The 18215-nt window shown below is 34.4% G+C and overlaps 1 protein-coding gene across 3 annotated transcripts in view; it reads right to left on the minus strand.

The window, feature by feature from the left end:
* EXOC6 (exocyst complex component 6) overlaps window positions 1-18215 on the minus strand; it is an 85831-nt gene that overhangs the window by 30841 nt on the left and 36775 nt on the right. Inside the window, exons 11-18 of one of the 3 annotated variants that reach the window (XM_071439133.1) lie at window positions 17689-17786; window positions 16459-16564; window positions 14500-14609; window positions 13353-13464; window positions 12417-12551; window positions 9278-9457; window positions 6211-6240; window positions 512-653 (exon numbers count right to left, since the gene is read on the minus strand). In XM_071439133.1, coding sequence (XP_071295234.1) covers window positions 512-653; window positions 6211-6240; window positions 9278-9457; window positions 12417-12551; window positions 13353-13464; window positions 14500-14609; window positions 16459-16564; window positions 17689-17786 — 913 coding nt within the window. Of the gene's footprint in view, window positions 1-511; window positions 654-6210; window positions 6296-9277; window positions 9458-12416; window positions 12552-13352; window positions 13465-14499; window positions 14610-16458; window positions 16565-17688; window positions 17787-18215 lie in introns of those variants that run through there. The other 2 variants (XM_071439132.1, XM_071439134.1) reach the window with 2 other exon arrangements.

Here is an 18215-nt window from a genome sequence, read left to right on the forward strand (position 1 = left end):
CAGTGACAGTAAGAAAACATCCAATGTTTACTAAATGAGTACTACTATTCTGCACAGTAAGGCAGTAGCAGTTCTAGGAGTGAGGAAAACCCTACATAACAGCACATTTAAATATCTGTATCATAATAGATGAACTCAAGAGAAAACATCAGAATTTTACAGACATTTGACTTTTTTTTCCTAACCATTAAAACTTAATATTTATGTAGTACTTTTGGGCAATTTTGTACTAAACTAAATTTTTACTGGATATAGTGGTTATGACCCCATTAGGAGTAACAACAATGTTGTTTCAATTTAGGTATTTTAGTTAAAAGAAAAGTTGCATTAAAAAAAAATCCCAGGAATGCCAACATACTTACTTATAAATACTTTTACAAGAAGATGTACTGTAATATTACTTTCAATAAAAGACAAAGTTTTAGTAGATTATGGAAAAGGATCATGATATAGCTTACACTAAGTAACTTTTTTCAATGTTAAGACAAATACAGATGGAATATATACTTACATTCACACTGTATCACATCTAAATTAAACTGCTGAATTGCTCCCATGCTTATTTGTTTTAATTCACTGTCCAGTAGCATCTGCATTAGGGACATTGAAAGATGCTGGCAGGCTGACATGCAAGCTGTCTGGGCCACTTTTCCCTAGTAGAAAAAGCAACAAGTTTTACAATCGAAACAAATGATACATCACTAAAGAACTGCTCATCTGACTGGATTTTAATATACATTCTAAGTCTTAATGATACAAAACTTAGATTAGAAGGAGAGAGATCATACTTCCTGTTATTTCTTCGACCTATTAGATTTGTTTCTATTAGATCAAACAGAGAATTAGATTAAATAGATGTTAAAACAATTATTGATATTTCTTCCAGTAATCCAACAGTCTTCACAAATACAAGGACATTTCCAAAACAATGGCAATTAAAGTTGCTGAAGCACATGAACGGCTTTGTGGATTTATTTAAATATTTTTAACCCAAACAGAATGAAAGCAAGAATGTAATGAAAACCAACATGCAGCATATTTTTAACAATAGCAAATTAAATAAACCCCCAACTTTACATAAACCAAAATGACTGCAATTGGTTGAGGCATTTCTTGTAAGAGTTTGTGCTAATTGTTGGTAGTTTAACTGCTCAGATTCCATCTCAAAGTTTGTTGCTGAATTACTTTAAAAATTCATGCTTATCCATCATCTCAGGTGCTTAATAAATCAGTGCTGTCAGTGATCAACTACTTACAAAATGAAATGTAGCCCTCTGCTGTACAAAATAGAAATAATTTCCCAATCACAGTCTAGCTGGCAATATTGCTCTCCCCATCATCTACATGTAACTGAGACAATTTTCCCAACATGAGATCAAAAAACAAAACACAAAGTCTGACATTAACCTGAATAAATTATTTAAAATTTAGTACAGAAAAATTTAAAGATAACAAAATTCTACCCTAAAGTTAGGAAAACCACTTGAGACCAGATACCAAACCAGATGGCACTATTCTATTCACAGCACTGCCATCTCTTAAAACAGAGTGATCTTAGGTGTCAAATGCAACTACAAGAATCCCTGTAGATTAATGTACTGAAACCACTACTTTCAACTGATGGGTGTGTTACAATGATATTGAAACAAAGATAACAACACATTAACACAAAAGAAATCATAATAACATAACAGAGCTACTGGAGCACACGGCACTATTGTTTTACTTCTATCCATTAGTACAGTGATGTCACCTGCTTCTCTAAAGTAATGGCTCCCCAGCTGTTTTCTGCAAAGTCAGGCTGATCAATTCACTGTTGACTCCCAGAATATAAATAATGAACAACTGTAATGGACAGTTCACTGTCCCAAAAAGTTTGGAAAGTTCTGCTCCAGCATCTGAAGAGCCAGATCTTGTCCTTAATATGTCAACTTGCTAAGATGATTGAATTTTCATGTGCAGAAAATTTTCATAACAGAAAGCAAATTTGGCCCCAAATATTTCACGCTTTAAAAATCCATTAGTTGTTAAAAGGTAATTAAAATATAATGAATTCAATAGAAAGCCTTCAACCCTCCTCACATTCACACTGAAACATTAAATGGCTGCTGCTAATTCTTTTCTAGCATTAGGACACCTTGAACTGTAAGGAGCTTTTTATCTAAAATGACATGTCAGTTTCTTAATTGAAAATCTCAGAAAAGCAAATAACATATTTGAGCAAAATAGATGAACTGACAACAAAGAATGTAGGAAACAATACAAGAACAGCATGCTTAAAAGTCTCCCAAACCCAACAGCAATTATACTGGGAGACATGCAGCTCTATTCCCCCAGCAGAACAATATCAATATGAATGGGGGGGGAAGGGGGGGGGGAAGAAGAAAAAAAGAATAGGCAAAAAAGGAAGGAAAAAGGGAGGTGAGAAGGGGACTAAATGGGCCACAGTTCATGTAATTACAGTGTAGTGCATTTGAAATACTTAATGGAAATGTCATTTTGATTTAATGGAACAACTAGTGCATCTCTGTTTAATGTACTGCTCCATCAAATCAGCTCCATGTCCTATTTATGCTGCCACTGTAATGTAATAAAAGTTCAACCAGATTAATAGGTTGTCATGAAAAATTTTAACATTCAGTTTATTTCATATGGAAACAATGTGTACTCATCTGTTATCTTAAATAAATGACAGAATTTTATATTTCTAACAAGCATGTGTAGTTAATTGTTACATTCTGGCAAATATCAATAGTACTGGAGCACAAGATAATGGTTACAATACAAAAATGACACAGCTAAAGCCACTCGGACTTTAAATAAGTATCAATACATGTACATTTAATGTTGGTTTTGAAGTTTCATAAAATGGAAACATCCTAACATATAAACTATTTCCAACTATGTAACTTGAACTACAGGCTTATTGTTCAAATGATACATCAACAAATACTACAAGTTTACAATATACAGTAGATATATACTAAAAAACACTTAATAGTCTCCAATTTAGAGAAAAAAACAAAGCTACACATATTTATCAAAATGCTGAATTTTAACTAAGAGAAATGTGAACTATACTATGTTATCCTCTTCAAAATTCAGGGCTTCCCAGTTCAAATTACATTGGATATATGATACCCAGAAAAGAATAAAATTAACATTTGTGTTTGAAAAATAGAATCTAGTTAAAAATTCATCTCCAAATTTCCAACATCTACCACATCATCAATTCCTTGCCAAATTTTCATTTTGAAGAGGAAATATAAGGATTTGTGAACATAGCAATAACATTTATTTTTCAGGATTGAACAAATATCAGCTAATTTTAAAACAGTCTTGATGTTTGGGTTTTTTGCCTTTTAAAATTACAATTATTATTTAAGGGGGTGGGGGTGGCCATGGTTATCTAGCAATTAAATACCTATATTCAACAGCATGCAGAGATTCAGCAGGCTTCTCACATTTGCCCCAGTTGCCACCCATTTGGAGACACTACTATTGTCTCTGCTGTGCCTATGCTAATTGCTCCTATCTACAAAACCTATTCTTCCACTCAACCAGTGTAAAGTTTAGGAAACAAGGACCCTATTCTATACTCAAAAACACCTGCTAACAGTGTTAAAGGCAACTGTTTTTTCACCCAGCCTCCACATTTTGCTGAAATACAAGTTTGTAAAAAGAGAAAACCCTTAGACAAACTTCTTATATTTCAAAGGAGCTTGTAAAGAGAATCTGCTGACATATTAAATCCTTTTTTATAGGACCCAAAAGCTTTTCTCCTAAGAACAATTGTAGTAAAGAGACATTTGGCTCCTAGGAAATTCCCAAAGGGTCAGCCATATGCATCCTTCCACGGCACCTTCGCGGCGCTGCTTTCTAAAGCCCATGCTAGCTGTCTCAAAAGCAGCTTTCATCATTCACTATGGTGTCAGTCAATATGATTTATGGACTGCATTCAACAAAGTCAAAGCATATAGAATGAGAAATATGACTACAATCTGCTAATTTGTTTTGTATTGAGCCACTTAGGAGTCAAAGACCTGATGTCAGGCTGAGACCAGCAACACAATTAACCAGCCAGTGACAGATTCATCCATCCTCCCTGCCAGGCTGTGCCAATCAAAGACAGCATGAAGCAGCAGTTGGAGAAGTCAGTAAGAAAACCCATTCTCTAAGTAGCCTGTGGAGGCTGTTGATTGACAGTTTTTGAATATAGCTGCAGAAAACCACCACCCCTTCACCCTCACTGCAAGCTGTGAAATTAGGCTTTTGCTGCCAATCACAGAAACAATAAAATAACACAAACTGCCATCCTCAGCATAAAAAGAAAATAAAAAACTTACCCGTTAAATCTAAGATGCTAAGGTGAAGAATTAATATAGCAATATGAAATAACATAATGTTATTCTTTCTGAAAATGCAAATAAATTAAACATACAAATTTTATCACTCAAGGTCAAAAACTCCAACTTTTGAACTATTGATAGAATACAAGTATGATAAAAACATGAATGGAATTTTTAAGAATCAATTTTACTTCCAGTCTCTGCCCCAAATGCTACCAAAACAATTAAAAATACCTAACTGAAAGTAATTTGCAACAGTCTCTTTTCAATGGTCACTCTTTTCCAACTTTGTATTGACTAGGCACATATCTAGAATAAAATTTCAGCTAATTCTAAACTTAGATTAAAACCACTTACATATAGGCCCACATAATTTCGAGTTAACTGATCTGGAAATACAAGGAAACATTTTTCCCTAACTCTTCAAAACAAAACTAAAAAAGGTAGTTTCTTAATAACAAATTCGATCATCCATTTTATTTCATGAGATTAATGGCTGTATAATGAAACTTTAATTTGCTGTTTGATTCAAAGCATCTAATGGCACTATAAACTGCAAGACTAATTTAAAACGGGACATAAACATAATCCCAAAAGACTAAATTCTTGTGAATTCAGAAAACAGAACCATTAAAAACTGCATGACTTTCTAATTATAACCTCCCCAAAGCCACACAGCTTCTGTGTCCTACATTGCTGAAATTCTGTTAGCCCTCAGTCATGAAATAACCAGCAGCCTGAGACCTATACAATACTAACAGGAAATATTTCTATATAAAACACAGAGCTCATGACACCTATTAGCTTGACAGTTCACCAGCATGCTGAGTATTCAGATGATGGAAGTGTTGATTGGAATGAACCAACATTGTCATCTAGTCCAACCTTTTACTTGGAGCACTGCTGCCAACACTACTTCAGGTCCATAGACCTTTTTTCCTAGACCCTTCAAAGTAGCAGAGGATGGGAACTCAGCAGCCTCTTTGTGCAATCTCCTTCCAAACTGCACTACTCTCTTTAAGCACATCTTCCCTCTAATATCAAAGCTCCACCTCCCAAGCTTCAACCTGTGACCACAGCTACATCTGAATTTGTCAGTCCAACCAAGAAGTTTGGCTCCACCAGTTTTGTATTTGTTCTTCAACAAGTTCTAGGCTGCCACTGGATCTCTCCTCAGCCTTCTCTTTAACAGACTAAATCCTCCACCTCCCTACAGCTCCACTAATAACTTGTGCTCTAGGCTCTGAACAACTTGGGAGCCCACTGCTAGATTCATTCCCCAGCTTTAATAATTTAGTAATAACCTCATCACTTTCATTATCATGACAATGTTTATGCCATATGAAAAAAATTACAATGCGAAAATAACCAGGGGATAGGAGAATTCTTAAATTCATCAGCTTCTTTAAAAAAAATTGGAAAAGCAAATAAAGAACACCAGTACACACATTCCCCTGATCCCAGACAAATGTAGCAGAGGAACGACAGAACTTTCACTGATTACTTTATTCAGCTATATCACTCTATCCTAATTCTGTATGCATGTCTCATAGCTGTATTTTGATACCTGACCTCTCTTTCACGAGGTCTCAGTCTCTAAATTACCTCATTTGGGATGCAAGGCACACCCCATCAACCTTCTGCAAGGTTTTTAGGACTCCTGCTGTCTGTCCCAGTGTATGAAAGCCCAATGTTAGTCATTAACTTGATCCCTGCATGCATCCACACAAGGTACACAGCAAGTTATCAGCAAAACAGAAAGTGTCTTTTTATTAAATGATTAAAAATTGAAGCAATAAGCCTGCAGGCAGTTCATAGTTTTTCTGTTCACATGCTTTTTCTTCATCTTGCATCTACTTACCGACATAGCTGCATGGTCATTGTTGTTATGCTGAGAAGGAAACCAGTAAGGCAGTCAAAACAAAAAAATTAAGATGTACTGTCAACTTAAAAAAAAAAAGAATAAAAAATTGGTAGCAATAAAAGATAAGAAAAAGTGTACAAAAAGAACAATTATAGCTACATAATAGTATTTTCTAAACCTCTGAACTTATACAGTATTTTGTTGAAGTGTAACAAAGAGATTATAACTTAAATAATACTAATTTGGCGATAATATGTTTTTCTGTAATAAGGAACTGTATGCCAAAATATCAAACTTCAAAGTGTCTGTTGAAATGCCTTTCGAGAACTTTTCATCACAAGAAAGAATATACTTCAAAAGTCTTAGGTTAAAAAATAAATGCTGTTTACCATTATGGCTTACAGAGGCTATCTGTGTGTTATTAACATACTTTGTTCAAGCAGTATTTAAAATGGCTCAGGATAGTAAGAATCTAAATATAACATGACCCATTAATAAATTTTAACATTAAACTTATGGCTATATAACTGTAGGATTGAAGAAAGCTGTTTTCTTTTCCAAAATTGCTTCTTAAGTACAGTAAACAAACACAGAGGAGAAACTAACACGCAAAACTTGAGAGGGGAAAAAAGCTTTGGAGACACAAGACATTTCCAGTGATTCAACAGAGATATCAGACCCCAACTAACTTCTGTCACTTTGTGTGCAGATTCAGTACAGTTCATGATCTACCTGATTTAGAGTTCTAATATTCCAATGAAAAGAATACAAATTGCAAAATCCAGATATACAATGTAAGATGCATTTTTGAAAAGTTATGTCTACATTTGTACAGAAACACTTCCGTACAGCCCCACCTAAAAGCACAAAGGGAGACACATCCCTGTGCATTTACACAGCTTATACATACAACGAAAATAAAACAAGATTCTAATGAGAGGAACCCACTGACTGCAACAAAAAAAATTGTTAAAGAACATATTATAACATTTCTACAGGCAGACTAGCATTTGAAACAATACCAAAGAGAAAGTCAGTGACTGGAGTGTGACAACAAAGAACTACTGTGGCCAACTAGGGTCCCTAGTCCTAGCCCAATGCCCTCTACCACAATTGGGTATGTAAAGGCAGAAGAGAAGAGACCTCTCTAGCTGTTCCACTCTTTTCTTTATTAGAATTATGGCCAGTGTGCTAGGGATTTGTTCTTTGACTGCTAATTACAGAAAAAGTTCTGATAAACTATTTTGAGCAGTGAAATGTCTCTGCCATACAAAAATTACTATGGAAATGACACTGTAACATGATTGGAATAATTCAGTAATGAAAATTAATTCTAAAAGTATTCCAAACCTTAATTACAGCATGTGAAAAATCTAGCTCAGTTTATCACTCCAAAGCTCTTACTATTTTAACGAGTCATAGAACCTGGTTCTGGGCTAATCTTGGAAAATACTTTTACTGTAAGTTTTTTTTTTTTAACAGAAATAACTTATTAGTACAAATCTAACTAGAATCACCATAGTGTGCACACATTTTCATATAAACTCCACAGGTCACACACAGCATTCACAGGACCGTATATTTCTACAATTGGTCAAGATAGGACAGGGAATGAGATGCAGGATAAGTAAAAAATTACAGGAAACCTCTTGCCACAGCAGACCACTTGTCCATACAGTTCTTCATCCTGCCTGTTACCTGACCAGAGTCTGAAATTACAGAATAACCTCTCCACAGAAACCAGCTTTCTCTAAAGGCTGACTTGTACCCCCAGGCACATAATTCTACACCTTCCACACTTCTTAAGTCTGAATGCCACAGCTGCTTCTTTGCATTCCCTTAACACATTACTTCATTTTGTCTGTGGCTCATTTCTGAACAGCCATTTAGCAGCATACATTCATGACAGACTTGTGTACATCTTGCTCTACAAATTTCACATCCCTTAACTGCCACATGCCTATGGCCACTGAGGAGCAGTGCCATTTGTTCACACTGCTTTGTATACTAAGTTACAATGAATTACATTATCTAACAAACTTGCTATTCTTTATCAAAAAACGCTCCACTGATTTGGCACAGAGGCACATGCCTCACATGACACATTCACATCAGTATCACATGATACAGTTGGAGTGGCCTTTGTCTTTGAGTCAGTTAAAAGAACAGGAGACAGAAGAATCACAGCCTCTGTGTAATATCTGGAAGACAAGATCAGCCTGCTATGCCAGCAGCTTCAACATCTTGCTGTGCACATAAAGAATTTTTTTCTTTCAGTTGAAGCCTCAAAACATTCTATGCATTGAGGACTTATTCTTTCTAAGCATTGCAGGTGGGCAAAGCACTCAGACATCAGCGTGACTGTAACAACCAAGGACAAGCTGATAAAAAGCAGATGTAGCTTGAATCACTTACTGAAGTTACTCCAGAACTATAAAGCTATGAACCATTATGATGGTAAGCCAAACTAGATACAGTTTTTTTATCTGAAAGCAAGGGGAAATCAGACAACAGAACGTAACAATTTGTACATAAGACAGGTTAACAGTAACCTTTTTCCTGGGACAAAATAACACAGGATATTTGAATATGAGCAAGACTTCATTCAATGAAGCTCTGTTAACTAGAATCAAATAACTTCTTATGATCAAAAATATTTAGCTAAAAGCCTTAGGGAATACAAGACCTCCACAATCTTATGCACAAATGTAGGATTTACACCAATTCTGCATTTTTTGAACCAATGCATGTGCACACAAAACCAACATGGTACACCAAAAAGGCTCTAGAAAACTGCCTGAGTTCTTACACTATTTGTAAATTAGTTGCTGGTAACAATATTTAGACTAAAGTACTTGAAAGTATTTTCTAAGTATTCTGATGGGTAAGCTTCATCAACATACTGATATCCATTTGACAATATTTCTGTGCTGAGAAAAACTTAAAAATACATCTGTCAGCATGTGCACAAATCAAAAACCAGAACCTTTTGTTCAAACCTTACTGTTTTAAAATAAAATTATGATCAAATAGTTTGAAATTAAACTTAATTTTGAACACTTACAGGTAAATGAGTAAAAACTTGAAATGTGCTTCTTAAAAAGTTAATTAGGTCCATTAAGTATCCACTGGCTCTTCCATCTGACTCAGACATTGTCCAATCATAATCAGCAATCTGAATAAATTCATCAATTTTTTGGTTAAGTTTTGTATATATTTCCCCTTCTGCAGCATGCCTTGCATCCTGAAAAAAAAAAAAGTGTGCAATGCTTGTCAGAATTTTAAAATATTATTAAATGCAGATAAAATGATATCCATCAACAAAACTGAAGTCTTGTGTTTCTCTTAGATTAAAAAATATTTTATTGAATTTGGTACTTTAATGTACTTTAAAAAACACATTTAATTCTGCCTTACAAATGTATCAATCCTGACACAAAGTTGATTTTTCTTTTACAAAGAAAATAATAGAAGGCCCTAATAATTTTGTCTTTTATGGACAGAGGTCAAGTAATCACATGTTTTTTATGCAATTATTGTCTTAAAGCTGCACATCTGGAGAATACTCATAATTTTTCATCCTCATTTAAATATCCTGATCATCACATACAGTGATGCAGAGCACTCCCCTACTCGCTCCTACTTTGCCACACCCTGGATTCTACTCTTTGGAACAGCAAAGTCCTGCATTTAGTGAGAGCTGAGTTTACAAGGCTGCCTCTGCCTCGTTTGTACAGGGGACTTCCTCAGAGATCCAACAGGACCTATGAGCAGGTGCTTGTGTGTGTGCTGCTGGAAAGTTGTACTTCTGCCAGCCTGGAGTTTAAAGATATTGAGATCTTTCTAATTTGGGCTCGACATAAAATTTTCTTTACTGATATGGAGAAATAATTCAAGTAAGACAACTGACTTAAACCAAATGGATCAGTTGCTTAAGGTTTTCAGAGGGTAAAAATAGCCTGGATACACTGAAGTAACCAAAAAGCAGATGAAACTCCCATCGCTACTTTCCTCTAGAAGAAAGCAATCCAAAAAACATGGCATTTGAGAAAAGCATAAGTAAGAAATGCATAAAGAAAAAATAAAAATTTATGAGCTTAAAGGTGTCCTCACATTGAGTGTGCCAAATTTAGAATTCAATCAGGCCCTAGGCTGAGAGGCACTTCAGGAGTAAACAAGAAAGTACGCGGCCCTGCCATAAATAAATATCAAAGTATGAGTCCCTAAAAATAGCATTTTTACTGTCAAATCAACTTGAGAAAGGCTCCACTGAACAGCTCTCCAAATCCAACATGCAAGAATCTGGCAACCTGTCATCATGTCAAAGGAGTATGTGGATATCCACAATTTTGTAGACGGCAATGACTAAGAAAGTTTCAATTAAAGTCAAGTCTACATATAAAGTTTCTGATTAACAACAAAACCTCCGTTGCAACAATTTATAATGATGGGACTTGCAAAGGTATCTGCCTAGGCTTAGAACAAAATTTCTTAAATTTTTTTTTGTTTGGGTTTGGATTTTTTTTTTTTTAAATCAAAGTCATTCATGGAGTGGTCGTATCACCTTTAACAATTAAAATGATTTTTTGGTAATGGCAAGACTAGTCCTTCTGGTTTTGTCTTGCATTAAAAAAATACAGTGTAGATGTAAAAGCTCATCTCATGGAATGTGAACCTGACCAATGCTGCTAATAAAAGGAGATTTCTGACCACTCTGAAAGAATGGAGGTGACACAATTTGTCACTAGGAGATGAATTTAATAACAGTAGAACATACCAAACTCTGTGAGGGCCCAGTTGGGGAACTGTGAGCAGTTTTTCATTACAATAGAAAGGGGAAGAAAGAGGGATTAACAAGAAAAGAATTTTCCACTATAATTGGAGAACATTGCGCTAACAAGATCTCCAGGCAAGTAGACAGGAGAGAAACCACACACAAAAAAAAGCCCTTCTGTTTGTCAGCATTTGTCCTGTATTTTTCCAAAGTGCAAACTCACTAAGAACAGACACAGTGTTGGATCCCTCCAACAGAACTTACTTTGTAGGAGTGTTAAACATAACTGCTAAACAGCATAAGCAACCTACAAAGAATGTAACTCAGCTTGCAAATGCATTTATTAAATTAAATTAAAGGATAAAGAATATCTCACCTCTTACTGAAATCAAAGACTATGGCTGTATTAAGTGGTTTTGAATGCATGTTTGATTGGTAAAATTCCTACCTTTAGAGGAAAATAGCTACAGATACACAAATTCTAAGACACAACAAGCAAACTAGACACCCTAGACCAAAATTAGTAAAACTGCTGGGAGGGCAATGGTAACCAAGTATGGTTGCTAGGCCACAACCTTTCTTTTTTGCCTTATGCACTAATCCTTAGCAAAACAAGCAACAGCTAATGGGAGAATCATTAGCTATCATCTGGAAACATGAAGCGTCTTGCAATTATTCCACCTCACCCACCTTTTAACATCTATGCCAGAGGGTATATTACAGTAGGACAGACCACATATTGCATCAAGAGATAAAATGAATTGCAGAAAACAGAACTCTCTCAATAGGATTAATTCTCTTTATCCCATACATGCAAGAAATCACTCTCCTTTGTTTCAGTGTGCATGGAAAAAATGCCAAATACCTAAAGTTCAAGTTGCAGCTGCTGTAGAATCCCTGATGACTTTTACTTTTGTTTTGTGCTTAAATTACAAAAATATCCTAGAATCATTTTAGTTCAAGCACTAGTTGCTAATACTTCTTTTATACCAATACTTACACCCTTTGAAAATACATCACAAAATAATTCTATGGTAGAATAAAAAACAGACACAAACATTTTAGATCAAGGTAGCTGTTTTGCTTGATTCCATTCAGAAAAAGGGAGAAGTTACACAAACTGGAGCTTAATTTAGTAAAAGCTTCTGGTGAAGTTAAGCTTTATCTGTCACTTCACAACTTAATAAAAAATGCACTTGAAAGATAATATTGAGGTTTCCCATGCAGTGACATATTCTAGCTCTATACTAAAAACATAAAAACCCACTGTTTAACTACTCAGTGTTCAACTGAATGCTTAAGAGTTCAGAATTATTTTAGAGACAAAGATGAGAAGACAAGCAGCTTTGCTCTCACCCTTCTTGTTTTAAAATGCTTCATTTACATAAATTTTCAGACATAGTCATATAATGGATGAGATATACCATACCTTAAATGTAGAAAGTCCATAAAGTCTTGCAGTGTGAACAGTCAATTGTGAAATATTTGTAATGTTAGATATAAAATCCTCAAGGTATTTACAGGCTTGCTCCAAGTGTGTTGTGTTTATGATGATTTGAACAAGCTACAAGAGATAAAAATTCTTGTAAAAATCTTTTTATATCACCTACTGTCATTTAATTTTGTAAATGGTTACTTCTTTCAGGAAGAATGCTACTAGAAATTCATTTCAGCATTTCAGGTTACCACCTATTTCCTGTTAGTTTTCAAGTTTGCTTTCAAATACCATTAAGGAGTAATAATGTAGCTTAAATACAAATTATGCCATTCAAAAACAACGATTTCAGTGAAATCTACCTACCCAGTGAAATAAATCCAATTGATAGTTTAGAATTAAAAAAGGAAAAATAAAGGAAAATATATTGCTGATATAATATATATTAATTTGTGCCATTTGATTTTTTTTTAATTTACTGCTCTTAAAAAGTCGTAACACTGTCTGCAGAATGATACATTCAAGTGTATCTTAAATTCCATTCCACTCTATTTTTTATAGAAAGAAACTCAACATTAGTGGTACTAACTGATAGACAGAACACACAAATCATGCTCTGCGTGTAAACAAAAGTGCGAATGTCTTTGGCTTATTTCCTGCAACTCTCAGTTTATCATAAAAAACACAAAATTCTTTCATTGTCATGTCTCTCTCAAAAGGCAACCCTGGGCCCAACAGGACCCAACACTGTATTGTTCTTATGTATGTAACAGATATTGATGCTTTTTATACTTATTCTCATTTTTAATTGTTAAACAAACACTACTTGATTTTCTGTGGTGTCAATACCTGTGTATCTACATTTACCAAATTAGTTTTAGCGTGGATTTTTTAAAACCTATAGTTTTGAATATGTGTTTCAAAACTTACCTCTGTTAAACCTATATGAGGTTTTTTAATTAGGTTCTGTAAACAACTACTTAGAGTTCTTGTAAGCAGCAAATTTGTAGATTTTCTGAGCATATCATCTATTTCTGTTGAACTGAAAAAAAAAATTTTATAATTATGCTGCATGTAGCAATACTTTGACAGCAATACTTAATAATTTAAATTTCTTCCCTGTCAAGGGTACTTTCAATGTTAAGAATTCTCTATGTGCATTTAAATTCTGGCTGCTCCAAGTTTTCTGTGGTCTAGCAGATAGAACACCTCTTTCACCTACCAAATTATCCATTAACTGCAATTCAACACTGAAGCAAAATCTGTTATTTTTAGATTTTGGACATGTTTATTGACACAGATGTTAGTAAAGAGTAATTTGTGGGTTTTAATGAGTTACTAAGGAGGTCAACATGTGCTCATTAGTACGTGTAAATTATAAACAGTATCAATTAAGAATGTGTGAAAGAGAGTAATTTACATCTTTAACAGTGCAGAAATGGGTGACAAGGCCACAAATCCCTTCCAGATTTTAGATCTCTGAATTCTATTTTATCCAATTAAAACTAAGCTTTTGAAGGCCAGAAGAGGAAAGAAAATGGGTGAATTGTGAATTGTGTTTTCCCTCAGAAAAAGGGGGGGATAGGAAAGGGAATGAACATGGAGACAGCACATTTTTTTGCAGGAGAAATCATTGCTAAGGAAACTCAAAGGATTGAGTAATGAAACACAAGGAAGTAGTCAGGGATGCTAAACAATTACTTCTGAAATGGTCAGTATCAAAGTATTCTTTTCAATCTTTACATGCTTTGTTAAATAAATCAATTCTCTAGATTATTCAAACTGGTCAATTCTGTTTAAGGAACCCCAGCAGTGTTTTAAACTGTTTACCCCATCAAGCTACGCTCACCAATGCACATATTGTATAGTATATACATATCCACAAATGGATAAATACATGCTACAGCATTGGGAATCACAGACTAAATATATCTGAAGAATTATACATGTAAATTATGAAACAAGCACAGCGAGCAAGTACACAAGACAGTCTATTTTCATTTTAGTATCTGTATTTTTAGGTCACCTGAAAATTACAAGGTACTTTGCAGCCACACTCCTGACAGTTCAAGCTTACCTGCGGTGAAGTGACTCTGAAAACTTAAGGCTTGCATAAATAAATTCCTTCACCTGCATATAAATCTGAGGCACTGACTGAGACATTGGAAGCTTCTTTGGAAAGGATTGCTGAGGAAATAAGAGATCATACTGATTCCAACAAGAACTTGGTACTAAACCCAACAATTAGAAAGCCATTTAACATTATCAACATTTTAATCTAACTAAACCTTTTCTGATCTCCATCAAATACAAAGCTGCACGTGTTGAGCTGATTTCTACATCTGTTTAAATAAATAAATAAGCAGAAGAGAATTTTATCACTTTAAATTACAATAAAGTTTGGAGATTTTATGTAGTTCAAGATGCCCCTGCAGAAAGCAATTTACAAATATACATTAAAAAGCAGGTCTCAAACTGCTTTTAATCTGAATGAATAACATAGATGTAAACAGGATAAGAAGTTCAAAAATACAGACTTTTCTTTCACTAACAAAACAGTGCAAAAAAAAAAGTTTGAGAAGTTAACACTTCTGGGACTCTCAAAGTAGCTTGAGAATGCTTAGACTATTTTTTAAAGTTCACAAAACCAAGGCAGTTTGAATTATTTTCAGGAATTTGGATTAACATGTGGGAAATAGTAATATGTTTATAATAATAAAATCATGCTTCTTACTTGAATTTTAAAGCTGATACTGTATTTGGGAGAACAAAAGTGAATAAATTCACTTAAATCTACACAGACTAAATAGGTATTTCTGCACTGAACACATAATTTTTTCCATTTACAAAAAAATTATTTTTCTGTTTATGACTAATGCATGAGAAAAATAATTAACACCTGGTATCATCCATGAGTAATTCAATTTATCTTTAGGAAAAAAGCATCCATCAACAACAGCCAAAGCTTTGTAGTAATCATACATATATGTATAGCAGATAAAACTATTTAGTAGAAAATAAAAATTTCTGCGGTTTATTAGCAAAATATGCCATGCTAAATAGTATCCAGGGTATAGTATACTTCCAATACTGTAAGGGATTTCCATTCTATTTAACTTATTTTAGTACTATAATGGCTAAGTAATTTAATTTGATGGAGGAATGCACCCAGAAAGCACTCTGGAATCTCATTCAAAAATCAGCATTAAAACCTCCTTTAATTTTTCATTTTCATTGCAACACTGTATTGATGACATGCAGCTGTTACAATTGCTGGCAAATCCCTGCTGAACCACAGAATTAAAACAGCTTTTCATTTCTGCAGGTATCTGTAGCAGTGGATCTTGTACAAAACAGCTTCCCCCTCCAGCAGCTACTCCCACTGTCATGTGGTTCTTAGACTTAGTGCTCCTCTACAGATTCCATCACGAGCCTCCTATTTCTTCACTGGTATTTCTAAAATCAGACTTGAATAGCAAAACAGGTTAATCACCTTTCTGAGAACAGAATCTGTAGTGAAAGAATGGCTGAGGCTACAAAAGGACATCCTACTGCAGTGCTATTACAGCAGAATTATTCACAGTCCCTTCATGTTTATTTTGCCCTACATGCTCAAACACAAATATTTAAATTAAAAGTGAAATACAGAAATCATTGTCTCTAACCAATCTCTATTTTACATGTATTTTTGCAATACAACAGTTATACTGAGTAATTAAACATGAGTTGCAACAAAATTTAGCTACAGACAGATTGCATTATAATTACATAAGGACTTTATCAATTAAACTCTATTATTAATTTGTTTACAAAACAATGGGTTTCATTATTCACTCAAACATCTGAGCAAATGACTCAACCTTTCATTTTTATACTTACTTATGACAAGATAATTACACACAGAGAAGGTGATTAAGCTTCTTAATAGACCTAGCTTTTCAAATTTTAATTGTTTTTTAATTATAGAAATCATTACTGTCCCTAGTGTCTTCAACTGGATTTCCACAAACTTTAATAACATAAAAGTTTCCCTTACCTTATCAAGTTCTGGATCTTGAAAAGGAAATTTGCTAATAACGATTCTGTATTCCTCTTCATTTGCTACAGGGATAGGGCTGTAGTTGTCTGCTTCAAAAATATCCCTGGTGAGTAAGTGAAGTGAAAAAAATTTGGACATGTAACTTACAGTATTTTCTGGTGTTAAAATGTGTAATTAAATATCAATTTTACCACCACACTTACGTCTGCATCTTCAAAAATTTTTAAGAACTTTACACATCCCAAGTATTTTTGATTACTTTGGAAATACTTCATATATCTTAACTCCTTACAGTATGTCTACAGTAATCATAGAGGAAAAAAATACCCAGAAGTGTTTTCATATGTGCTTAATACAGCAAAGGAACCTTACAGCAACTAATCCACTCCAGAATAAACTGTAATATACCTACTGATTAAGGAAACCTGCACTTTTCCTACACAAAAGCTGATATTCAGAGTGTCTCGCTCTGGCACCAGAGCTACATATGGTCAATGGAGATGACTGTCAATGTCAATACATATGGTCAATGGAGATGAGACAGCTTCAAGCAGGAGGTGGCCACCTTGTTTGGGCACCCCCTGCACTTCTGTACTAGTCAAATGTCTGTAACAGAAGCACAGAGAACTGGAGAACATTAAGTGGTCAATTTAATAGTAAGGTTTTGCGTAATAAAACATTTTATAGCAAACAATTTCTGCACATTGAGACATCACACCCTATCTGCAAGGAGGCTTTGGAGTCCAGTCTCAGGCTTCCTGGGTTTAGATTTTTTTCAATCAAATGATCCCAAGGAAGTGGTGGAAAACATCCTTCATTAAAAAAACATGAAGACATAGTGGCAATGTCAGCAGTTTGTCAGGCAGATATGCATATCAGCCAACAGGAGATATTAAGACAACCTAAATCAGGAAACTAAAGCCCTCCTGCAATAACCTGGCATTATCAGATTCCTAAAGAAGAGAAACAGATGTCTCTCTCCTGCTTGTCTCTCTGATAATGTCCCTTTGGAGACCTTCCCTCTTTCCATTAACGATGGAAGCAGTACTTGATGTCTCCTCTTCTAATTAGTAGTCACATGTGATGAATATCTTAGTCCTAACCAACCTGAAATTCATACACAACACTTGAGTTCACAAATTCTTTCTGAATTACATCATAAAAACTTGAGCTCAGACAAAAACAATAAATGCAATACAAAAGGCACAACTATTCTGATATACTAACCTGAACAATCCAGACCACTTTTTAAGAAGTGTTTCATTGTATTGGTCTCTAATTTCAAATAAAAGATCAAATAGTCGGTTCACAGGAAAACCATAGCCCTAAAGGATGAAAATGAAGAGGGGATAGTTCATGAACCAATACACTTAATTCTTCTCACAACACTTGACAAGTCTGAGGTAAGACTTATATTCAATCTTATCATCTCTATAACACAAATTACAGTACTTTCAGCACACTATTACATGTTGGTTTCTTAAAATTTTACCAAAGTATTTATCCTATGCATTGGAAAATTTGTCCCATTTCTCCTTGTTTGTTAAAAACTGCAAGAATACTTTCTAATGACGCTCACTTAGTCTTTCAGCTAAAGAGTTAGTGATTACTGGAATGCTGTTATTTTTTATGGTGAGAAGTAAAGCATTTTTAAAAGACAAGAGCGTACACAAACTACAAAACTAACACTAATTTTGCACAGAGATGAATAACTGATGCTTGCTAGATAGCCCAGAACACGTATGTTCAGTTCA

Source organism: Agelaius tricolor, unplaced genomic scaffold (assembly GCF_023055355.1).
Source record: "Agelaius tricolor isolate 1412-34295 unplaced genomic scaffold, bAgeTri1.0.p SCAF_13, whole genome shotgun sequence".
NCBI classification, from domain to species: domain Eukaryota; kingdom Metazoa; phylum Chordata; class Aves; order Passeriformes; family Icteridae; genus Agelaius; species Agelaius tricolor.